The 25,916-nt window shown below is 41.6% G+C and overlaps 1 protein-coding gene across 1 annotated transcript; it reads left to right on the top strand.

Annotated features, from left to right (window-relative positions):
* The first annotated feature begins 1,148 nt into the window (after window positions 1-1,148).
* Window positions 1,149-24,628, top strand: LOC132816615 (basic helix-loop-helix domain-containing protein USF3). The gene is made up of 4 exons (XM_060826429.1): window positions 1,149-1,185; window positions 5,731-5,813; window positions 13,976-14,072; window positions 16,942-24,628. Exons 1-4 carry the CDS (start codon window positions 1,149-1,151, stop codon window positions 23,667-23,669), a joined length of 6,945 nt encoding a protein of 2,314 aa, XP_060682412.1. The 3' UTR covers window positions 23,670-24,628.
* The last annotated feature ends 1,288 nt before the right edge of the window (window positions 24,629-25,916 follow it).

Below are 25,916 nucleotides of genomic sequence, written 5' to 3' on the forward strand. Positions count from 1 at the left end.
ACAGTCACCCAGCCTTCTTCTTGCCTAGGAGTAACTACTTCCCTGTAACTCCTATCTATCACAACCTCTGCCTCCTGAATGATCCGAAGTTCATCCAGCTCCCACTCCAGTTCTCTAACATGGTCTTGGAGGATCGAAAGTTGGGTGCGCTTCCTGCAGATGTACTTGGATGGGACACTAATGGCATCCCTCACCTCAAACATCATACAGGAGGAACAATTCTCTCCCTGCACTGCCATCCCTGCCAGTCCCCTTGTCACAAAATAAAAAAGAAGAGACGCTTACCTGAAATGTCCCTGGTCTTTAAGGTTAGAGGAGGCCCTACAAAGGTAGGGTGTCGGGTTGAGAAGACACTGACTTATATAGCTGGACAGAAATAAAAATAAGAATTCCCTCCTTTCCCAGAAACCTCTGCATTGTCACGTTCAACAGAAACAATTGTAAAATATTATAAATATGTAAAATAAATTGGACGTTTTTTGAAATAGTCCAGTGACTTGTTTGGAACTAATCAAATTACCTTTTTTTTTCAACCAGTAATTTGCCTGGGTATGGCAAGGGTGCATTTAAAGCCCATCCCAGTAGTTTCCCAGAGTTGGTAGTAATGGACTGATTCCTTCAAACACTGTGGATCAATTGGTAATTGACTGAACATGACAGAGAAATACTATATATTAAAATGCTAAAAATTATGTTTTTCAGAAAAGGTTGAACATGTTGATGTTCTTTCTTCTGGTAAAGAAAATTCTGAGGGGTAACCTGATAGAAGCCTTTAAAATTCTGGAAGAGAGTGATAGGGTAGACAATGGGGAAATGTTTTTAGTTGTGGATGAGTTCAAACTTGGGCCATTAACATAAGACGGTTAGTAATGAATGCATTGGAGAATTCAGAAAAATCATCTTTACCCACAGAGGATGAGCATGTGGAACTTGATATGGCATGGACTGATGGAAGTGAATGGCTTAACTACATTTAAAGGGAATGTAGATAAACACACAGGAGAAAGGAATCAAAAACATGTTGACAGTGTGAGATAGCTTATGTGGAACATTTACACATATGCAACAGCATGAATTAGTTGGGTTACATGGTTACTCTCTGTGCTGTAAATTCCATGGACGTGCAGTGTCTCATTTGTTTTTCTTTAATGCATAGGAAGAAAAACCGAGAAACTCACAACGCAGGTGAGTGCTTGCAACATTTCATGGTTTGGCAATGCAAATGTTTAAAATCCCAGTATTGGTTTAGACCATTTTAAAGGGAGTGTTGTCTGTTGTTAGTCCATCTCCACTTCATATATTGAAATGCCTTCTATCTTACTATGCTGTGCTCCAGTTCTAAACCCACCAATTAGTGTTTCTAGTCCTAAGCACCATGCTTCCTATTTGGTTTTCTTGCATTCCTTTAAGTGGAAGAACAAATCAGGTAAAGTAGCAGGTTAGACCTGTTCAAAGCTACCAGGAACCAACAAAGAAAATTACCAGAGAAGAGAAAAAAGTAAAACGAAAAGTGTCTGGATTACTGATTAATTCACTGAGCACCAAGGTGGTTTTGAAAAACATGGATTCCAGAACTTTTCAGTTGCATTACCCCACAGTTGGCCCATGACTAACATGTAGGCAAAATTCAAAATAAAATTTAAAGCTTTGTTTTAAAAGGATTTTGGAGCCCTTGTGAATAGCAGCACAGAGTACAGGATGTGGCTTTTCGTCTGCAGCTCTCCACAATGAGAGTTACTGAAGTAGCATTGTTGGAGAAGCCAAACTCTCACCTCAGGAAAGGAATGGAAATTCGGAATGACTTCCATAGGCCACTCACGTACATTTTCAAATGTTTTTCTTCAAAGTCATTTTGGTAGAGAATTGAGAGGGAGGTATAGGGAAAAGGGAGATGTACATTATAATGAGAAATGCACAACTGCAGACAGGTGCAGCAAACAAAATCATTGTAGTTGCAGCAAGTTCTCATTATCAGAGGTGATGTTTAGAGATGTGCATTCTTTCTACACCTTTGAAATTAATCAATAAAATGAAACTAAATTAAATGTTAACAATCTCTTAAAGGAGCACAGTAACAAAAAGTTCAAGGTAAACTTTAAAATTTAAGTTAAAAGGATGTGTATGGATAGAACTCCATCACGTATGGTGCCCAGCAGCCATGGAAGATCTCAAGTGTGTCAGTGAATACAAGATGCACTCTTTTATAGAACACTTGAGTGCAAATATTAGCATAGAAGAGGGAAGGTAGTCATATATAATAACCCACTCCATGGCCTCATGCTTGCACCTATTACTGGCCACTTTTTACCTAAAGAGCAGACCCACAAGGAGGTCCTCAAATCTGTCCATACCACTACCCCCCCCCACCCCCCCCAACCCAATCCACACCAGCTAACCAAAGATCAAGAACATGGGGCTGATGTGCAACCACAAATTAAATTGCAACCTTCTCTACAATCTTGTACAACCAGTGTACATGTGGAACTTCAATTCCTCAAAACCACAGAAAATACAAGCAGTCTGTGAGTCTCTCGACAGTGATTCTCCTGTTGCATGGAATTGCTGCATGCTAACACCCTCCATTTCAGATAGTAAAAGAGAGGGCCTCTCACTGGAGATCCCTGTAACCTCCAGATAGCAGGATGGAGTGCAGTGGCACTTCCAGACAGTTGGCAGTGGTGAGAAGGGGGCAGGTTTACAGCAGTGACCTCAATGGGAATCCTAACTGTACAGAGTGGCAAAGTACGGTAGGATTTTTAACAAGATACATCAAACTGTAGACACAAGTGCACAGTTGTTTAACTAAAATGTTTAAATATCTTTGGGATTCTGCATGCTCTGGCTTGCTGAGAAGAATCTTAAGGAGTTTTCCAATTAATCCTACTCCCTGGACTTTTGGAGTTTTATTGGCTGGTGGTTTAGTAGAATATGTAAGTAATAATTGCACAATATTAAACATAGAACGTAGAAGCAGAAGTATACCATTTGGCCCTTTGAGCCTGCTGCACCATTTATTATGATCATGGCTGATCCTCCATCTAATCCTCATATTCCTGTTTTCTCCCAGTGATGTTTTTAAAATCTTGGCCTGCATAGCATGATGTGGTAGAGAATTCCACAGTTACTACAGTGGGAGAAGTATTTCCTCATCTCAGTCTTAAATGGCCTAACCCCATATCTTAAGTATGTGACCCCTGGTTCTAGACTCCCCAACCAGGAAAAATATCCTCCCTGCCTGTCTGTCCACCCCAGTTACACTTTTATACATTTCAATCAGATCCCCTCTCATTCTTCTTTATTGTAGTGAATGCAGGCCCAGTAAACATTTTGTTTTTAATTCGCTCACAGGATGTGGACATTGCTGGCAAGTCAGCATTTATTGCCCTTCCCTAGTTGCTGGAGAAGATGGTGGTGAAACTGCATGCAGTACTAAAGGCATTGTGAAGCCACAGTCCTATAATAACTGCACTGAGGATATATTTTAATATTCAAAGTTTGGGAGAAGATTTGTAGAAGATGTCCTTTCTAGGTGACATCCTCAGTGCTTGGGAGCCTCCTGTGAAGCACCTCGTATGTGGCGCTTAGGCGGTTGGCACAGGATTCCCATTTCCTGGCTTGTCTTAGCATCTCTCGCCCGTAGGTGTTCAAAGTTTGGGAGAAGATTTGTAGCTCGGGTGCTCGTTGTGGTTCTGTTCGCCGAGCTGGGAGTTTTTGTTGCAAACGTTTTGTCCCCTTTCTAGGTGACATCCTCAGTGCTTGGGAGCCTCCTGTGTAGCGCTTCACAGGAGGCTCCCAAGCACTGAGGATGTCACCTAGAAAGGGGACGAAACGTTTGCAACAAAAACTCCCAGCTCGGCGAACAGAACCACAACGTATTTTAATATATATTAGGTTCAGTCCTACATAGGAAATAAGCTTTACTTTTAAAGAAAGTATTGTAGTATTATTGTGAGCAATCTAAATGTTTGCACTTTGATGCTGTATGTAGGTACTGAGAAGAAGTCAAATCTGCGGCAGCGCAACATGCAAAGTGGCATGTTAATATTCATTCCTTCAGACGATGAGTAACAGAGCCTTTCATCCTAATGAGGCATGAAATGATCTGTTTTGGATTTATTTATTAGCTCCTTACGTTTCACAGTGTAATTTACCAGTTTGAAGATTTTGTCCAAAACAGTATTATGCATGGGAGGTGCTGAACGTTGAAAAGACCAATGTCCATCCTGTTCACCTTCTACCATCTGGCAGTCAGGTGACACAGCAATATTGCAGTTTTTGATCAATCAACAATGGTCAATCTTCATCAATTAAGCAATCTATAATGGGTCAAGGCAGAGAGCTCTATAATTTTCTGTCATTAAAAAGTTGAATAATGGGAATGTGTGCGCCATATGGCAGGTGTTTGCTGGTCTACATTATGTTCCTTAGCTCCTCTCCAATAGTGTACTAATTGCAGTGACTGCGCAATGTGAAGGAGAAAGGACAAGGAAAGTAGATTTAATAACATTTCATCAGTTTAGGCCATTTTCTTCATGTCAGCTTTCTCACCATTTCTCCCAGGTACCACAAGACAATGTGCTTGAAGTATTTCTTGGAGACAACCAAGTAGAATGTGTTAATGCAGATAAATCAGGAAAGGATTCCAGATTCTTGATTACTGAGGGGTAAAAGATTATCAGGAATACGCAAAAATGTAGAAATAAAGGTTAAAATTAGATGAGCCACGATCTTATTTCATGGTGGAGTAGGCTTGAAGAGTTGAGTAACCTACTGATGTTCCTGATTTGTCTATTCATCAAAGCTGAGATTGTATTGTCTTGTAATAATGGGTATATTAATTATCTTACTTTTTCCATGGCATTAGACATATCCATTGTATTATTCTACTCACAGCTTTCAGCAAATAAAAATATTTTATAAGAGCAATGATCAATTCCACTCTTTTTTTATAGTCCAGCAGTTTCCAATTCCATTCCATTATATGATTAGAACAGTGATCAGTTTCACAGTACTACCCTTAAAAAACAATGTCTATACCTATTGGATTGTTTCCATAGTGGTCAAGCTTAATGTATTGTATGGCTTTACCCATATTACTGTTCCTGTGATGATGTCTGGCACAGTAATGGACATGTTAAACTATTCTAATTGCTGGATAATTTGATCTTTTAAATGACATCATTTAAAATATAAATGGTACACAAGTATGTTTGCTTTTCTTCCTCTTCAAAAAGCAGGCAACGGGCCTGTGTATTCACAGCATGTACTAACATAACCATCCTGAACAGTTTTAGTGTTGGAAGTGAGGCCATGAGGAGCAGTGTTGGGCTGGAATAACATAGTGTGTGCCTAAATGAGGCAAAGATTCAATCAGAAAATCTAATTACGTGAGATTCCATTCACACTGTGGGTATAAATTGAACTTCAAAATCAAAGATTGCAATGTTATTGGGTATGTGGCTGAATAATTACGTTAGGAGGTGGTTAGTACATGTTCAACAAGCATACGCCTGTTTTTAAAACCTAGTTAATATGTTGCATAAATTAATTCCATTGGACTATGATGTAGTGTAATAGGGATATGGTTCATTCTCACAAGCAAAGTTCCTAACTGTTAGTTGTATGTGTGTGTAGACAAATTAAGAGACTTTGAGGGAATGGAAGTGAAACAGAAATTAGCAAAAACCTAACTTGGTATGTTTTTAAAATAACAAATTATGTTGTTCCTAGTGGAAAGGCATCGAAAGAAGAAGATTAACTCTGGAATAAATAAAATTGGAGAACTTATTCCATGCTCTCCCGCCTTGAAGCAGGTAAAAACTATTTCCAAAATTGGATCTGAAAATCTTTACTACTGATTGAACAGATAATAACATTAAGGGTTATAAATTGCAACAAAAAATATCTGTCTCTTGTTTTCAGTTACTGATAGGGGGGTGTACTATATCTTTCATTCTTATCTCTGTCGGGAATACATGTTGGAAATTTGGAAAACAAATCATAATGATTCATTCCTAGTCACTGTTCAAAAAGACCTTAAGCAGTGAATCTAGAATGTGAATCAATCAATAGAATGTCCTGACTTGCCATAATGTAATATATCAATTCAGTACGTTAAAATTGGATGTTTTCAGAGCCAGAACTTGAAAATATAGCTCATACCGTGAAATTGCTAGGGACTGCTCAACAGCTGAAAATTCCTGAAAACGGAATTATTTTCATTGACAGAAGAAGATATTAACGGGTTCTTCTGTGATGGGTATGTGGTTCATTTTCGTAGGTACAGAATTTATTAAGACTATTCACAGGAAAATAAGAAAAGAAACAAGCTCATTCAGGGGTGGCACGGTGGCTCAGTGGTTGGCACCGCTGCCTCACAGCGCCAGGGAGCTGGATTCGATTCCAGCCTCGGGTGACTGTGTGGAGTTCGCACATTCTCCCATAGTCTGCGTGGGTTTCCTCCGGGTGCTCCAATTTCTTCCCACAGTCCAAAGATGTGCAGGTTGGGTGAATTGGCCATGCCAAATTGCCCATAGTATATCTCCTAACGTATGGGTTAGTTGCATTAGTCAGGGGTAAGTGTAGAGTAATAGGGTAGGGGAATGGGTCTGGGAGGGTTACTCTTCGGAGGGTTAGTGTGGACTTGTTTCCACTCTGTAGGGATTTCTTTTTTAGTTTGTTCTGATAGTCTATTAAATCGTGGCAGTTCTGTTAGTGATTTACTTGATGTATCCTGTTCACTGTGTTATTATTTCGAATATTTAGAATCAGGATTTGTCAATGCAAGGTTGTCCAAACTTGTCCATCTCAATTTTTTTCCCACTGACTTGATTTTTTTGATGCTGAGAAGTCACTACATTTCTTTTAAATTATATCACTTTGAGGTACTTAATATTATTCTGTATCTCTCCTTTGTATGAGATATTAATCTGAGCCTCAGTCTGCCTTTCTAGTTAAATAAAATGCAGGTCAATGTCGAGCAAGAGTTCTCTTTGACCAATATTTATCCATCAACTTTCCAATGTTGTATGAAGTCAAGAGCGTAATAATATTTCAGTTTAATTTAATGTCATCCTTTTGGCTACGTTCATAGCTCAACAATGCCATATTACCAAAGCGCTAAATTGAAATGCCAAGTCCAGATGTATTGGTCTGAATCAGCAGTGAAAATATTACTAAATCAGCCAACCAGATACTTGGGAAGTAGTTTTCCCAAGTTTGTGTCAGTCATTTCTGATAACAGTAAATGCAGTTATATTACACTTCTTATGAAGTAAACCCTGTCACTGTGCTTCATCTCATTATGTTTTGCAAAGGACTAGGGGGAAATAAAGAAATTACCACGTCAAGTAAATGTATTTTAGGAGGAGTAAGCAGAGGTTTGGTGAATGTAGCAGGTTTTAAGGAGAGCGGAAGGAAGCTGACAAACATGAAGGTCTAAAGGGGAAAGTCCAGTTTGATGAGTGTTAAGGGAATAGAGAGTTTAATTAATTGGGAGCCAAAGATGGAGGAATGACTGACACTACAGACAGGACTAACCACCAGAATGAGATCTATAATTTTGCATTGCTGATGACTTGGAGCTGAGGGTGGTGGATGAACTTGGTATGGAAACATGCAGTCAGTACTTGAATGAGCTGAATTTTACACAGAATGGAGAGGAGGTAATCTATTTGTAAAGTATTGGAGTTGGAGATAACTAAAGCCTGAAAAGACAGGCTCAATGGCCAATGGGCTGAAATAGGATGACAGTATTGAGGTTGATGTTCCTTGTGGAAAAAGCTTCGGGTCAGAAGGTCAAATCAGGTTTGAGTATGATTCTGAGCTTGTGAAGATTTGAGTTCAGGCTGAAAGAACTGCTGGGGTGATGTTGCCATCAGTGGTGAAGGTATGGAGTTTATGGTTAGGACTAAAATCAATTGCTTCAGTTTTCCTAATTGTGGCTGAATTAGGACTGGATGTCAGGAAAACAGTCTGACCTTCTAGAGGTTTATAAAATCATAAGGGATATAGATTATGTGAATAGCAGGTGTCTTTTTCCCTTAGGGTGGGGGATTTCAAGACTAGGGGACAGATCTTTAAGGTGAGAGGAGAAAGATTTAAAAAGGACGAGTAGCAATTTTTCTTAGAGTGGTTCGTGTGTGGACTGAATTGCCAAAGGAAGTAGTGATACGGGTACAGTTACAACATTTAAAAGACATTTTAGGTAAGTACATGAATAAGAAATGTTTGGACGATATGGGCCACGTGCAGTCAGGTAGGACTAATTCAGTTGCGATTATGGTTGGCATGGAGTGGTTGAACTGACAGTTTGGTTTCTGCACTGCATGGCTTTATAAGAAGAGCTTTTTATTCTAAGTCCTGAAATCTTCAATTCATCTTCTGTGTCCACAACCTTTTAGAGTCATAGAAGTGTACAGCACTGAAACATAATCTTCAGTCCAACTCATCGATGCCAACTAGATATCCCAACCTTGTTCCATTTGCCAGCAATTCCCATATTCCAAACCTTTCCTATTCATATACCCATCCAGATGCCTTTTAAATGCTGTACTTGTACCAGTCCTCACCACTTTCTCTGGCAGCTCATTCCAGAGCACTACCCTCTGCATGAAAAAGATGCCCCTTAGGTCCCTTTTATATCTTTCCCCTCTCACCCTAAAACTCTGCCCTCTCATCTGGACTCTCCCATCTCAGGGAAAAGACCCTTTCTATTTATCCTATCCATGCCTCTCATGACTTTATAAACCTCTATAAGGTCACCCCTCAACCTCCGATGCTCAAGGGAAAACAGCCTCAGCCTATTCAGCCTCTCCCAATAGCTCAAATCCTCCAACCCTGGCAATATCCTTGCAATTCTTTTCTGAACCCTTTCAAGTTTCACAACATCCTTCCAATAGGAAGGATACTAGAATTGCACGCAACATTCCAAAAGTGGCCGAACCAATGTCCTATACAGCCTAAATGAACTCCCAACTCCTACATGTACTGCTGTGACCAATAAAGGAAAGCATACCAAATGCTGCCTTTACTATCTATCTATCTGCGACTCTACTTTCAAGGAACTATGAAGGACTCTTTGTTCAATCCAAGGTCTCTTTGTTCAGCTACACTGCCTAGGAGCTTACCATTAAATGTGTAAGCCCTGGTCTGATTTGCTTTCCCAAAATGCAGCACCTGACATTTATCTAAATTAAACTCCATCAGCCACTCTTCAGCCCATTGGACCGTCTGATCAAGATCCCGTTGTACACTGAGGTGACCTTTGCTGTCCACGACACTGCCAATTGTGGTGTCATCTGCAAACTTACTAGCTATACCTCCTATGGTCACATACAAATCATTTATATAAATTACAAAAAGTAGTGGACCCAGCACCGATCCTTGTGGCACTCCACTGGTCAAAGGCCTCCAGTCTGAAAGACAAGCCTCCATCACACACTCTCTCTGTCTCTGAACTAGTTCTGTATACAAATGGCTAGTTCTCCCTATATTCCATGAGATCTAACCTTGCTAACCAGTCTCTCATGAGGAACCTTGTTGAAAGTCTTCCTGAGGTCCATATAGATCACATTCACCGTTCTGCATAAAAACTCAGTCAAGTTTGTGAGACATGATTTCCCACACACAAAGCCATGCTGACTATCCCTAATCAATCATCACCTTTCCAAATACATGTAAATCCTGTCCCTCAGGATTCCCTCCAACTACTTGCCCACCACTGATGTCATATTCACTGGTCTATAGTTCCCTGGCTTTTCCTTATCACCTTTCTTAAATAGTGGCACCATGTTAGTCAACCTCCAGTCTTCTGGCACCTCGTGTGGCTATCAGTGATGCAAATATCTCAGCAAGAGGCCCAGCAATCACTTCCCTAGCTTCCCACAGAGTTTTATGGTACACCTGATCAGGTCCTGGGGATTTATTCACTTTTCTGGGTTTGAAGACATCCAGCACTTCCTCCTCTGTATTATGCACATTTTTTTTAAGATGTCACCATCTATTTCCCACATTCTCTATCTTCCATGTCCTTCTCCACAGTAAAATACTGGTGCATTTCGTATCTTCCCCATCTCCTGCGGCTCCACAAAAAGGCTGCCTTGCTGATCTTTGAGGGGCCCTATTCTCCCTAGTTACCCTTTTGTTCTTAACGTATTTGTAAAAATCCCTTTGGATTCTCTTTAACCCTATTTGCCAAAGCTATCTCATGTCCCCTTTTTGCCTTCCTGATTTCCTTCTTAAGTATACTCCTGCTGCCTTTATACTCTAAGGATGCACTCGATCTCTCCTGTCTATACCGGACATATGCTTCCTTCTTTTTCTTAACCAAACCCTCAATTTCTGTGGTCACCCAGCATTCCCTACACCTACTAGCCTTTCTTTTCCCCCTAACAGGAATATACTGTCATTTGTTATCTTATTTTTGAAGGCTTCTCATTTTCCAGCCATCCTTTTACCTGCAAAGATCTGCCCCCAATCAGCTTTTGAAAGTTCTTATCTAATACCATCAAAATTAGCCTTCCTCCAATTCAGAACTTTAACTTTCAGATCTGGTCTATCCATTTCCATCACTTAAAGCTAATAGAATAATGGTCGCTGGCCCCAAAGTGCTCCCCCATTGACACCTCAGTCACCTGCCCTGACTTATTTCCCAAGAGTAGGTCAAGTTTTGTATCTTCTCTCGTAGGAACGTCCAAATGTTGAATCAGAAAATTTTCTTGTACACACTTAACAAATTCCTCTCCATCTAAACCCTTAGCGCTATGGCAGTCCCAGTCTACGCTTGGAAAGCTAAAATCCCCAACCATAACCACTCTATTATTCTTACAAATAACTGAAATCTCCTGACAAATTTGTTTCTCAGTTTATCGCTGACTATTGGAGAGTCTATAACAAATCCCAAGAAGGTGATCATCCCTTTATTATTTCTCAGTTCGACCCAAATAACTTCCCTAAAATTATTCCCAGGAATATCCTCCCTAAGTACAGCCATAATACTATCTCTTATTAAAAACTCCCCCTCTTCTCTTGCATCCCTTTCTGTCCTTCCCTGAGTATTTGTATCCTGGAACATTAAGTTGTGAGTCCTGCCCATCCTTCAGCCACATTTCTGTATTTGCTATGATATCTCAGTACCATGTTCCTAACCATGCCTTGAGTTCATCTGCCTTCCTTGTTAGGCCCCTTGCATTGAAGTAAATGCAGTTTAATTTATTAGTCCTACCTTGTTCTCTGCCTTGCTCCTTCCTGCCCTGACTGTTTGACTCACTACCTTTCCCAACTGTACCAGTCCCAGATTGATCTCTTCTCACTAATTCCCTCGGTCCCATGCACCCCACCTTACTAGTTTGAATTCTCCCAAGCAGCTCTAGCAAATCTCGCTGCCAGTATATTAGTCCCCTTCCAGTTCAGGTGCAATTCATCCTTATTTTACAGGCACTTCTACCCGAGGAGGGATCCCAATGATCCAAAATTGTGCACCCTTCTTCCATACACCGGCTCCTCAGCAATGCATTCATCTGCTCTATCCTACCTTCACTAGCTCATAGCATTAGGAGTAATTCAGATATTACTACTCTTGAAGACCTTTTTAAATTCCTGTCTAACTTTCTATATTCTCCCTTCAGAATCTCATCCTTTTCACTTCTTATATCATTGGTTACAATATGTACAATGACCTCCTGCTGGTCTCTCTCCCCTTTAAGAACATTCTGCACCCTCTCTGAGACATTGCTGATCCTGGCACCAGGGAGACAACACACCGTTCTGACTTGTCGCTGCTGGCCGCAGAACCGTCTGTCTGTGCCTCTGACTAGAGAGTCCCCTATCACAATCAATCGCTTGGAACTCACCATAACCCGCATTACATTAGAGCCTGTCTCAATACCAGAAACTTGGCTGTTTGTGCTACATTCCCCTGAGAGTTTTATGAATTTTAAGGATAATATTTGTGTTCCGGAAGGTTTCCTCTAATTTGTTTTGTGTAGTGATGACAAAGGTGTCATCCACGTAGTGGACCCAAATTTTGGGTTGGATGGTTGGGAGAGCAGTTTGCTTGCATCTCTGCATTACTGCCTTTGCTAAGAGCCCTGATATTGGAGATCCCATGGGTGTTCCATTGGTTTGTTTGTAGGTTTTATTATTGAAAATGAAGTGGGTAGTAAGGCATAGGTCCACTATTTTGACGTTGTTGTCTTTGCTGATGAAGTTGGTGGTGTTTGGTGTATGTGTCTTTGGTTCTTCTAATAGTGTAGTCAGTGTTTCCTTGGCCAGGTTGATGTTGATGGATGTGAATAGGGCTGTTACATCAAAGGTGACTATTATTTCATCCTCTTCTATCTTGGTGTCTTTGGTTTGCTGGGTTTCTTCAGTAAGTTTGTTGTCTTTCAGTGTTACTTCTAATGCTGCTAAGAAATCATTCTTTTCTGCACCCCAGAAGTTGTAATTTAATCCTCTTACTAAGACAGCTTTTTCAGTGTCTATTAAGGGTTGTCAATTAAGTTTTTATCTATGCTTCTAGGTTGTCTGTGTTGTTATTTTGTGTGAATTTGCGGAGTTTTTTCTGCAGGCCTACTTTTTTCATTTTCTGTGTTTCTCACCGTCTAATGTCTATGGCTCGTTCTACTGTGTCCATTCAAGGTCTGTCGCGGTAGTGAATAAAAATTTTTGCACGAAATTTCCTGGGTGTATTTACAGACTCTGTTGTGGGCATCATTAATCAGTTTTCTAAGCATTCCGTGGTCATTTTGCTCTGTGATTCTTTTGGCTAGTTGGGTGTTAAGAGGCATAAAATTCACTAAAGAGAAGAAAAACAACAACAAACTGCCATTCCTAGATGTCATAGTAGAGCAAACAGCTAATGGGGAACTTCAAACCAACGTCTACAGGAAAACAACACAAAACAACACAGGACCAAATACTGAACTACAGAAGCAATCATCCCAACACCCACAAACAAAGCTGTATGAGAATATTATTTCAACAAGCCACCATACACTGCAGCACAGAGGAACTACAAAGAGCAGAGGAAAATCACCTATACAGTGTATTCAAAAAGAACGGTTACTCAATGAACACAGTCTGCTGATTTCTCAGCAACAAACCCAAACAAGCATTCAAAACGCAGTCAGAAACCCTAGCCACTCTCCCCTACATCAAACACATCTCAGGAATGACTGCCAGACACTCAGACCCCATGGCATCATGGTAGCCCACAAACCCATCAACACGCTAAAACAGCAGCTAATGAACTTAAAAGACCCTATACAGACAACAATCAAAACGAACGTCATTTACAAAATACCTTGCAAGAACTGTGAGAAACACTACATTAGACAAACAGGCAGAAGACTAGCCACCAGGATACATGAACATCAACTAGCCACAAAAAGACATGACCCACTATCACTAGTATCCTTACTTCAACTGGGACAAGACATCCATGCTAGGACAAGCCAATCAAAGACACGCATGAGAAATCTAGTCGGCATGGACAAGTTGGACCGACGGGTCTGTTTCCTTGCTGTATATCTCTATGACTCTAAGCGTAGCATTCCAACTGGAACTCTATTAACAAACACATCAACTTGGACCCCTTTACCACCCTCTGAGAAAATGAACAGGAAATGACATCACCAAGCCAAGGAAACCTAAACACACAAATAGAAAGCAGGTCAGAACACCGGTGCTTCACTGGATGCGCACTGATGATGTTACCTTGTATGGTGACAAAATGTCTGAAAATGAACCTTCCAACTCACCAAGCAAACCTACATCCAGAACCTCAACCTGAGCTGCAGATCTTCTTAAAACTCCCAAATCTCTTTACTCCACTGTAGTTGTCAGCTCCTCATCAGTTAGTGTGCCAACGTGACATCACCTTTCAACTGTAGCCCATCGCCCAGTTTTCCATTGCACTGGTTTTTAAGACATGAATGTGTTGCATTTTGTTAATCTATAGTTTCCTGTTTTACAGAGTAAGAACATGATACTAGACCAAGCATACAAGTATATCTCCGAGCTGAAAAGGCAGAATGATGAAATTCTATTGAATGGAGGAACCAAAGAGCAAGGTACGATGTGATAATCATGTGTAATCACTTACATTACTTTAGATAAGAACTTATCTCCACCATAACTTAACATTCAGCAACTTGATTTCTCTAAATGTTCAAATTAGCTATCACCCAGGAAAATATCCTCCATTTTACATTTTTCTTAACTGCTTTAAATGCAACAAAATAGGACCATAAGACATTGTTATGAACCAGGCCCCCTCAAAATACTTCAAGAAGGTAGCCTAGACCCGAGCTTTTTCTTATTTTAAAGACAAATGTAAAGTGTGTTCCAGGTGCAATTCGACAGATCAAACTACTCGACATTAAGCAAAACACAATTTATTCAAACCCAATAGTTAAAATACAACAAAAGAAATAACTTAGAATAACAACTCTTGGAAAACGTAACTGAAGAATAGATATGGTACCTTTCTAATTAATTGTTCCAATATACTAACATCCCACAAGCACACCCTTTGGTAAAAAGGCAAATTCAGAAAACAGATAATGTCTGTCATGTAGTCCAGCAGCCTCAGAAGAGAATCCCAGCTTTTGGCTGGAATTGAGAGAGGGGGAAAGCTAAATAAAAATCCTTGATCTGTGTGAGCTTGATCACATCCACTCAAGCTGCTTCTGTTGTTCCAACTTGAGAAAGACTCATAAGTTGTTTATCTTCTCAAAGACTGCCTGCCACCTGACCCCCAAACCCACTCTCAAAGAAACCATAACAAAACACACCTCTTAAAGTCACACCATCATCAAAATATAGAAACAGTGGAAGGCCATTAGTCCAAAGTCTCCTCTGCCATTCATTGGGATCTGATATTACTCAATTTCTTGATTACCATACTGATTAAAAATCTGTATATGTCAGCCTTTAATATACTTAATGATCCAGCCTCTACAACCCTCAACAGTAAAGAATTCCACAGGTTAGCTACTTTAGAGAAGAAATTCTTCCTCGTTGTAGTCTTAACTGGACAACTCCTAATTTAAGAAATTTTTCTCATGTTCTAGACTCTAGGTTTCTCTGGACTGCATCCAATGTCAGTATATATTTCCATTCACAGGGAACTAAAACCGCTCGCACTATTCTAGGTGTGGTCTGACTTGTGCTTTGTATAGTTTCAGCAAGACTCCCTTGTTGTTTGTACTTCATTCCCTTTGAAATAAAGACTAAAATTCCATTTGCTGTCCCCCTTGCAAGCTGCCTCTTTGTGATGTATGCATGAGGGTCCCCAAATCCAGATGTGCGAAAGCTTTCTGTTGTCTTTCTCCAATTAATTATATTCAGCTTTTTTTAATGCTAAAATACACAGAGTTACATTTTCTCACATTACACACGTACTTAACCTGATTAGATCCTTCTGCTGACTTTGTCATCTTCAGTATGTCCTCTCTATCAATTATTATGTCATCCACAAACATGGTGATACTTTCATTTTCCTGAAGCATCAGAGGTTGAAGGGTGAGCTTACAAAGGTTTATAAAATAATGAGGGGCATGGATAAGGTCAACATGAGAAAGTGAGGACTGCAGATGATGGAGATGAGAGTCGAGAGTATAGTGATAGAAAAGCACAGCAGGTCAGGCAGTATCCGAGGAGCAGGAGAATCGACCTATCAGGCATAAACTCTTCATCAGGAATGTGAATAGCCAAGGTCTTATTCCTAGAGTGGGAAAGTCCAAACCTAGAGGACAGAAGTTGAAAGTGAAAGAGGAGAAATTTAGAAAGGACTTGAGGGGTAACTTTTTCCCGCAGACAATGGTGCATGTATGTGACGAGCTGTGCCAAAGGAAGTGGTGGAGGCGCGTTCAGTTACAACATTAAAAGGCATCTGGATGGGTTTATGAATAGGAAGAATTTACAAGGATATTGGCCAAATGCTGGCATTTGGAACTAGGTCAGATTGCGATGTCTTGTTGGCATGGACAAGTTAGATCTAAGAGTCTGTTTCCATGCTGTACGACTCATGGCTCTAGTTTTCTGCGTTTCTTGCACAAGTACTCCCAAGTCCCTTTGTATTGCAGCTTTCTGCAGTTTTTCTCATTTCAGTTTAAATCCTGTTCTTTTGTTCTCCCTTCGGAAATGAACAACTTCATATTTTTCTACATTTTACTCCATTTGCCAACATTTTGCCCAATTATTGAACCTATCAATAGCTCTCTGTAAGTTACTCATATCTCACTTGCAACTTGCTTGTCTGCCTATTATTGTGAAGATAGTCTTACGTACTTCAGAAGCTTGCTATATCAGTTTTCCAAAAAGGGAAAAGCAGTTTAATAGTGAATGATGTTTCCTCCCTTTGACATTTTTGTTTCAAATGAAATGCAGGAATGGGAAGACATTCTATTTGTATGCATGTTTCTATCAGCATTAAGTTGAAAAGCAGTAACCTTTATCTTACTTCACCATAAATTTAAAACACATAATGAAAGTACAGTTTACGTAACCCATCAAAGTTGTAGGAATGTCACTATGCATTAGCTGGAGAACATCATTCTTGTCAGAATGACAAACATATGTAAGCGGTTTCCTGAAAAAGGGTAATTCTTTCAGTGACAGGCGTAATTCCATTTTTGTTGTGTTGTAAGGGCAACTCATGAAACAATGTATTGTGAATTTCAAAATGATTAAGTATTAGGAAGGTTGACACTTAACATCTTGAAAGAATGTTAGTTAGAGAGGTTTTTGTCATAACCTAAGGCATGGGCTATGCCACATCCTTCAGAAATAGAAAATGGGTAATGATTTGTTTTGGAGAAATAGAGCAGTTTCAAAGAAAGGACAAAATTGTTTCTTATTTTAAATAACTTCAGATACTGAGACTATGATTAATTGAGTCCTGATTAACTTCAGATTAAATTTGTGTTCCTTTTGCAGCTGAAGAAATTGTAAGGCTTCGGAAGCAGTTGAATGAGCTACAAAAGGAAAATGACCGTTTTGCAGAGTTACTGAAAGCCAATGACATCTGCTTGCACGATGACCCTACCATTCATTGGAAGAGGAAATTCAAAAGTACAAAAGTTACAATGGTTATTTCTTCCAACCAAATGCAGGACGATATATTAGTCTACACAAATGGAACCCAGTTAAATGGAAATTGCCAGCAGGCTGCGGTACAGAGTTCGCCAGAACAGGCTCTGACCTCTGTGAACAATACTACACCAGAAACATGTCTTGATATAATGGAGCCTATGGCAATGCCTGATATTTGTCCTTTAACAAATGGCGCTCGACTTCCGACACTGGTTGCACAGCAGGAAGTTCCTGAATGTCTTCCTACAACCAGGCCTTGTCTGAACACTGTTCAGTGTAACACCACCTCCAGTAGCAGCACTGTACCGAGTGTGCTGAATGTTTCTAGTAACTGCCCTGGACAGGAAGTTCTTCAGTCCTCCCTTCGCAACTGTGCATCAACCACTTTAGCTTGTTGTATGAACACTTCTGCACAAATTGAACTGGAACATTCTACAGGCAATTTTGTGCAGAATACCTTGGAAACTGCCAACAGCCATCCTACACAGAGCGTTCTCAGTGTTACTACTAATACTTGCTTTGCCTTGCCATTGCACTCTCAGCAGATCGGTATGCCATGTGCAGGGGTGGAGAACCCCAGTGGGATGACACCACAGTCATTTTTGGCGTCATCATCTGTGAGTAGCCAGAGACCTGAGATGATATCAACAAAGTTTCCTGTTACTGAATATTCTCAAAATATGTTGGCATCACATGTTTGCCAAAATGCTCCAGTGTCAGTTGGTGGTCTTGTTGTTACATCACCATCATTCAAACTGAGGACAGTGTCTAATGGAGGTATGATGTCTAGTGCAATGGCCAGCTCATGGACTGTCTGTTACCCAGCCTGTACATATACTGGCATTTCAGACTCAAACAGTGTTAGTACGTTTTCACGCATGAGTTCTGCAGGCAATACACAAACAACATGGACTACGTTACAGTTAGCAGGCAATACTGTGCATCCTGTCAGTCAGGGGTGCTGTAGTATGTTGCCAGTGCCAGTAAATGAAAATCCGAGCGCCCGAAGTACATTCTCCATTTCAGAAAGTGGCCAACTGTTTAATAATGTCACTGTAGTTCCTTCAGGTACAACAGCATATGAGGGGGTTTCACTCTCTTCCACATGCAAGCAACTCAAGCAGCAGACGGCAGTTACTATGCAGCCTCCCCTACAACCTCTACCCTTGCAGTCAGTTCTAGCGCAGCCACAAATTCCAGTCCGGTCAGCTGCCAAAATGGTCTCATTGCTTCCTCCCTTGCAAGTAATTCAGATGACCCGCCCTGCAGGGACATCTGTCTCTTCCACTCCCAATAATCCGAATCTGATCATCCTCCAGCCAGCTAATCCCACCTCACCTGCTGTAGTGAGAGGTGCCCTCAACAGTCAGGCACCAGGTCAGCAAATTGTTATTATACAAGCAGCCAATCAAAATGCTGTATCCGTCGTCCCAGCTCAAACGAGTAATAGGTTACCAACCCTTGACTCCAGTCAATTGATATGCAGCAACGGGAACACACAGAACACTCCTAATATTCAGACAGTGGGAGGGAAGCACCTTGTTCACATATTGCCACGGCCTGTATCTTCATCTGCTTCCACGAGCTCTCAGCCCTGCACTACAGTGGGATCAGGCCAGCAGCAGCAGCAGCAGCAGCAGACTATCTCTGTCAATGGTCAGTTATTTGCTCTGCAGCCACTAAAGCAGTCAGGGGTGTCCAGCCAGAACACTATGCAAATCATTCAGCCAACAACCAGTGCCGATCCAAATACCAATGTGGCTCTTAACACTTTTGGCGCATTGACAAACCTCAGCCAAAGTATCTCACAGATGGCAGAGCAAGGGGGCTTACAACTGAGTAATGACCAGTCACCCAGTTCTTCAGCTCCTGCCAAGGGCCAGGTTATTAGTGGCAACACCTCTGCATCTGACACCACGATGGCCAACACAAGCACAGATATTTCGAGGGCATCATTGTGGCACACAAGCAGTTCATGCTCCAAAACCTCCCCTCTTGGACCACCCTCTAGCTGTAAAACTAAAAAGCTGCAAAAGAAACCCCTCTCTACAAAACAAGGAGCCGCAAGGAAGACCACATGTACAGGGAGCAAATCAAAGGTGGCTGCCAATTGCAATCAAAATAACAAATTCATTAAAGATATTTCATTGCATTCACTAACCAGCGATGATCAAATTTCATCATCACAAGGGTTAATATCCCAACAATCATCACTGTCTCAGATTCCAACATTAGTGGTAGCTACAGCGGTCACTTCTGTCCCTTCACAGGAAGCAGTGGACACCCAGCAACCAGCGGCCAGACTGTCTCAACATGTACACCCACCACATTTAACAGGACCAGCAGTGGCTGAATCATTCTCTCAAGAACAGCCTGACATACTGTCAGAAATTTCAGCTGCATCAACATTAGTTGTATCATTACCATCTTCTTCATTTCGAGGTGATTTGCTAAAGAATGTTTCATGTGTACCATCCTCCCCGTGTGTAATCACAGATGTATCAACATCAGTTCCAACGTCATCACTGTACAGTTCAAATGCAGCTCTTCAAGCATCAAGAGCATTTTCAATAGACAAAGGCAGTGACTTGGTGGATTTGCAAACTGCTGTAGCAAATGTTTGTCACACACCTGGGATTACTGGTGTTTCTGCACAGTTAGAATCTCTTGAAGCAGCACAGCAGCAGTGCAGCGGGTGTGACAAAGAAAAGATCCAAGACTGGCACAAAGGGCGATTAGAAATGAGCAAGTTTGCAACAACTAAAGAAGTTAGTAATCAAGTCAGCAGTAACATGATTCATGGAATGACACACGGAGAAAAAACATCATCGAATGAGAAAAGCTCCTTGCTCTCTTTTGTGAAAGATTCCTGTGCTGACAGTGAGCTCTGTGTTGACAGTTCTAGAGAGACCTCGGCCAGCATGTCGTTTTATGAAAAGGACGAACCCCATAAAGACATTTTGCTGGTAAGCACAGAGATTGAAAGTGGTGTGCAGCAGCAGCTGTGCAACCCTGATCAAGATAGTATGGCAGGTTCCTTAGTTTCGCACCGGCAGACTGAGTCACCCATGTCCACCAGCTCAGGCAGTAGCCGTGGCTTTTCTGTTGCCTCCATGCTGCCAGACACCACCCGAGAGGATGCATCTTGCATCAGTACAATGTCCAACACCTTTAATAACTACAACTTATCTGAGCCAAATGACATTGTCGCCCTTGCTGCTCGAGCAATCTTCGAACATGGAAGTCCAGGCAAAAATTTGACTTCAGACGTTACTGTATGTGATGTTCAGGCCAAAGCTCAGAAAATTCCCTTTGCAGATAAAGAAGTGTGTGCAAGTCAACAGTCTGTTAAAAGCCTGAGTGTTAAAGAGAATAGTCCAAACTTCTCAGAGGCTAGTGCAGCTGAAGGTCAAGTACAACAATCACTGCCAGTGGATACCAACTCAAAAGGAATGCCCATTACTAAGACTTCAAGTTCTGTTGTAAAAGAACTCTCAAATATGCCACTGATTTGCAAATCTTCTGGCTCTGCTAACCTGAGTGTTATTAACCATGCCTGTCACAGTGAAGCTAATCAAATGCGTGTCTGCTCTTCAGGTGAAACCCTACTTGCAGAGCAGCTTCCAGTCTGTGCTCCAGCTGATCTTTGTAGTGAAGCCACTACATATACTGAACAGTCTTCCCAACCCACCCTGTTAGCAGAATATTCTCACGAGCAGCTAGATTCTGTGAAAGGTAACTCGCACTCTTCTCTTGTTTTGGAGCCACATTTGAAGCAAAGCAATGAGAGTCGAAAAGATGCAACGAAACGGACTGGGCCAGATGACCACTTGATCTCAACAGCAAAGAGACAAAAGCAATGCCAGAATGCAGCCATGAAACTTGAAGGAAAGTCCGCGGTAAGTACAGTTCCAGAACAACGTATTTCCGAATGTGGTCAAACATTTATCAGTCAGTTGCCAACAAATTCTTCAAGTTTATTAGTCTCAAGTAGTAATCCAGGACACGCAGATCGTCTTAGCCCTTTGTTCCCACCAACTAACTTCCCAACTTCAAATGCGACTGAAACTTTAAGGCCAACAGAAGCTCATTGCAACGTACAGCCGCGAATGCAGGAGGGACAAGGACAACAGCTGCAGCAGCATGTGGTATCCCAGCAGACGGTCTCCTCGCAGACTGGCCTGAATGTGCACCATGGTCACATGTATTACAAACACCATCAGGGGCAGATACGAGAAAGAAATTTATACCACCTCCAGCATCAGCTTCCACACAATGAGAGCTCAATCCAGCCCCATACTCATGCTGCCCAGCAGTCCCGCACTGCACAGCAAGAAATCCAAATGCAGAAGAAACGAGGGGTCATGCGAGGAAGTCAAGCTCCTCAACTATCAATGCAGCAAAAGCAACATCCAAGTGGTAGTAGTCAAGGACGCCAGAAAGGGAATCACCATCAACATCATCCGCACCACCACCATCAGCAACAACTTCAGCAAATGCCACATCCACACTTTGGAAATTCACAACAAGATAAAAGGTGTGACAATTCTGTGACTAACAGAAACCATCACAGCAGTCATAATCAGAACCTCCACAGCCAGGATCTCATGCACCAGCAGCAGCAGGATAATGCGAGAAGTGGGCCTCAGGGGTCCGTGACCCCTTCAGAACAAGCTGGGCAGTCTCGCATCCAGAGGTTGTTAAGCTCAAGGTCATTGGATCAGCAGATGGCTTCTAAATCCAACGCTGTGTCGCGGCCTTCAGAAATGCAGTTTACTTCTCACAGACAGGAGAGGAACAGAATTTCTAGTTATTCTGCAGAGGCTTTGATCAGAAAAGTACCTTCAAATGCAGAATCCCGAATGGGAATGGCAGTGCAGAGCCCTCGAAATAATCTGGAGCAGTCTGAAATGCGAACCTATCTTGATTTATCAATAAACAAGAACCTGCCTGTTCACAGCTTGCACACTAAGTTGTCTCTGGACCATTGCATAAATTCTGAAGTTCAAAGCCTTCCTGACTGTCCTCCTTTTAAAGTGAACGTGACAACTCAAGGTGTTGGCACTTTTGAGGTGCAGTCATCAAGGGGTAATGAGATGGTTAATAGTATGCCAGCACACAGAGGAATGCAGTCACATGGCTTCAAGCTGGGGCAGGGTACAGTGACTGAGAGGCAAGCCAGGTTGCCTTATTTGCCAATGCAAGGCATCTCATCAGGAAGTGGAGTTTCTTTAAGGGAGAATGAAGGTTCCTGCCATCAGAGCTTCATGCAAAGTCTACTAGCTCCTCCACTCAATGAGCAAATAGGTCCAAGCCAAAGGTCAGTGTCAGAACACCCAAGGAACACACAGTGTCTCCCTCCAGCAACTATTGAATACAGTTGCCCATCTGCAAGAGAAGGAGTTCACATCAGAAGGGATGGTGAGCTGCAGAATCGTGAAAGCTGTGACATGACTTTAGGTGCACACAGTTCAAGAAACAGCTCTTTAAGCATCTCCTACTCAAATCCTTCCTCTGTGGCAGACAGTCAGGGCCGGAACACTAGTCCAAATGTGTCAGCTCAGAAGAACTCCCTCAGAATGAACGAAAGTCAAGGAAGTAAGTGTCACCCAAATTCACAGGTCTCTCCCAATGTGCATGGAGCGGTTAGACCAGTGATGTCTCATGCTACAGTTTCCCACGGTGGGAATGAACAAGGGCACTCAATTCAGCAGCCCAATTCCTCAGGGGTTACCCAGCGTGTACGTCACCCAGCCCAGGAGGGGTCAGCTTCCAAAATGCGGCAGACTGATCGATCTCGCTCTGGGAACCACAGAAGTGGGAATGTTTTTGAGCATGGACTTCAGTTGCCCCTAGCGTCTAGTGGCAGCATGATCCTTGGTCGTCAGCAGCCAGTGGGGGCTCGGACAGGAAGCATTGTGCGTTTTATGACTGATGGGCAGCAATTACCAAACGATAATTTAACTCCTGACCAGCACTCGCTATCTCAGAACTTTGGATTCCCCTTCATCCCAGAAAGTAGCATAAATCCTCCAATTAATGCAAACCCATCATTCATTCCTCCGGTAACCCAGCCGGGTGCAAATCGTACCCCAGCACTCATACCAGTTGAACCACAGAATCCTCTGTCCTCATTTTACCCTCCATACTCTCCAGCTCATCCCAACCTTTCCAATGACCTCTCCATCCCCTACTTTTCCAATCAGATCTTCAGCAGTCCAAGCACGGAGAAAGCCAACACTGGGGGACTTAACAACCCATTTGGGTCCATTCTGTCTCCCCCTCGGCCAGTTGGCTTCCCTCAACCAAACTTTCCCCTTCTCCCTGAAATCCCAGCCAGACCTATGGCCAACACTTCTAGCATCACCCCACACCTCTCCAACTTCAACCTCACCACTCTCTTCCCTGAAATTGCTGCTGCTCCCCTTGCCCCAGATAGTACAGCCATGCCCATGTCACCTTTGTTGCCTTTAACCAACCCAGCTCTTTCAGACGTCTCTAAACAACACTCGAACCGATCTGCTCATAATATAAGTCACATACTGGGCCACGATGGTAGCTCTGCTGTGTAGGATTGGATGCTGCTTAATCTTTATTTTTGTGGGACTGTTATAGTTGCACGTGTTTTATTGAGTGGTCAGGTGGATTACAATCTGTTTGTGGGTATTAGTTGTCCACCTGTGAAGTCCAAAAATGATCACTACCCTTCCTCCTGCCAGACCCAGCATCACCACAATCTTTAGTTTTGTCTCCTTAAACATACACTATGTTGACATATGCAAGATACTTTCTGTTTGCTTTCATTTGCAGACATATCTCAGTGGGGCCTTTGAGGTGAGTGAATTGGACAGGAGGAGGATGAATACAGCTATAATCTAGTGGTCATCTACTGTTACTGATACAAAACATATTTGTGTGCCACACAAAGTGCTGTTAATAAGGACAATTTTCGGAACCCGCAGGCAGCATAATGTGTCTTGTATATATTGTATTAGTATAGGTTTGCAATATATTAATGGTTCAAGGCATTCATAGGACTGAATAAGCATTAATTTGTAAATAGGTGGGAAAATGATTAGCGCACCATCATGGCAGCAAGTATTTGTTGGGTCTGATGTTGAAACATTATTTTGAGCACAGAGTACTATTACAGTTTGTGACTAGCAGCTTACCTTGCTGCTTTGCCTGTGTAAGAAGAGTGAGTTTTAACACAAGCTTTTGGCTTTTTCATAATGTCCCAAACATAAGTCATGCTATTATAAAACTCGTGGAAGTACAATCAGTTTCTCGATTAGGATAAATCTCTTCATGAATTATGCCCATTAAATCAAATTTGCCTGAGTAAGTTTACTTAATTAGACAATCGATTGCTCCCCCCACCCACTCATGTATTTAAAATTCTTCAGACAAGTCAGGCTGCCATTAACTCAAGGTGAAGGGTAGACAGAGGGGAAACATTTTAATACAGAATTTATTTTGTGGATGAGGTGCTGAATAATTTGAGTGTTGTACAAGATATTTAAATAAAAGTTCTAGTTAATTTCCATATAAATGTACTGTATTTCAATTTGAGTTATTGCATGGTGTTTTAATGAGAAGCGATTATCACCCCTCTCCACAGGAACCTGCCTGAAATTTATCTTTGAGAAGGTTTAAAGTTAGAAATGACGGGCTTTAACAATTACATCTAGCTATACACTTCAGTAAGCACCAGCCCGTTTCGATCTGTGTGACTGCTCGCCGATTAATATAAATAGATTACACTCTGCAAAGGATTTACCCTTTGCAGATGGCCACTAATGCATTTATATTTTTGAACAGTTTCTAGTACCTTGTGTATCTCAGAGGCAAGAGCAGAGGATTGAATCTTGCAATAATCTTCTCCTTTTACTTGGAACTATAGATTGGAATCTCCAATGGAGTAGATTGTAATCCCGATAAAGGATGACGATAATTCCAGTTAGAATAAATTTGGGACCTTCTTCGCCCTCATTGTATTGTATGCCTGCCGCTATTATGAATCCTAATTAACAATTCCATTGGATTAGTCCATGAGGATCTCTGGTATGGGGCCGGGCAAAAGCATTAGTCCTTTGTGTTAAATAGTGCTCGTCTGAAGTTCAGGTTAACGCGATGGCCTCTGGTCTCCCTCTGACCTGGGAATGACTCATTGGGTTGTTTTAAAAGCGACGGCAATGTTCATCAGCACTGCGACAGGTCAAAAAATTCGCCGTGAAATACAAATGCTGAGGAAACTGAAAGTCATCTGTGACCCACCTACACTAGTTCCAGAGTATCCACTCAGGTAATCCTGCAGTTGCTGAGAAATAAATGCAACTAAGTGACGATTAAATTTGATACACAATCTCGATCCCCCACACTACAAGAACTACAACTGACTTTCTAAGTTCCTCGCAGATATCTTTTTTTAATCGAATTAGATTTATCTTTTGCACAGAACCCTATCAAACTGCTGTAATTCTGTACGCAGGCAGTCTGTTGTGTTTGAACTTGGTTTTTTTTTAACTAGTCTACAAAATTGGTCTGTATCAGAACACGAAAAAGTGAGGCAAACCCAGTTCGGGTACACAGAAGCAGGAAGCTTCCTGTGCTGTGCTGTGAGACCCGGAGCCATTGTTATGTGGGGAAAAAAAATCTTCAAGTTGCACCTACCTCCATTTATTGGGCTTTTGTAATATAATGTGTTGTACAGTGTGTGTTTTTTTAAAAATAACACTTTTTGTCCACATTGCATGGGGATGGGGTGCACTACTAAGTTCTAATTGAATCTCTTAGCTGTTCTCTTGACTCCATCACTT

Source organism: Hemiscyllium ocellatum, chromosome 6 (assembly GCF_020745735.1).
Source record: "Hemiscyllium ocellatum isolate sHemOce1 chromosome 6, sHemOce1.pat.X.cur, whole genome shotgun sequence".
Lineage (NCBI taxonomy): Eukaryota > Metazoa > Chordata > Chondrichthyes > Orectolobiformes > Hemiscylliidae > Hemiscyllium > Hemiscyllium ocellatum.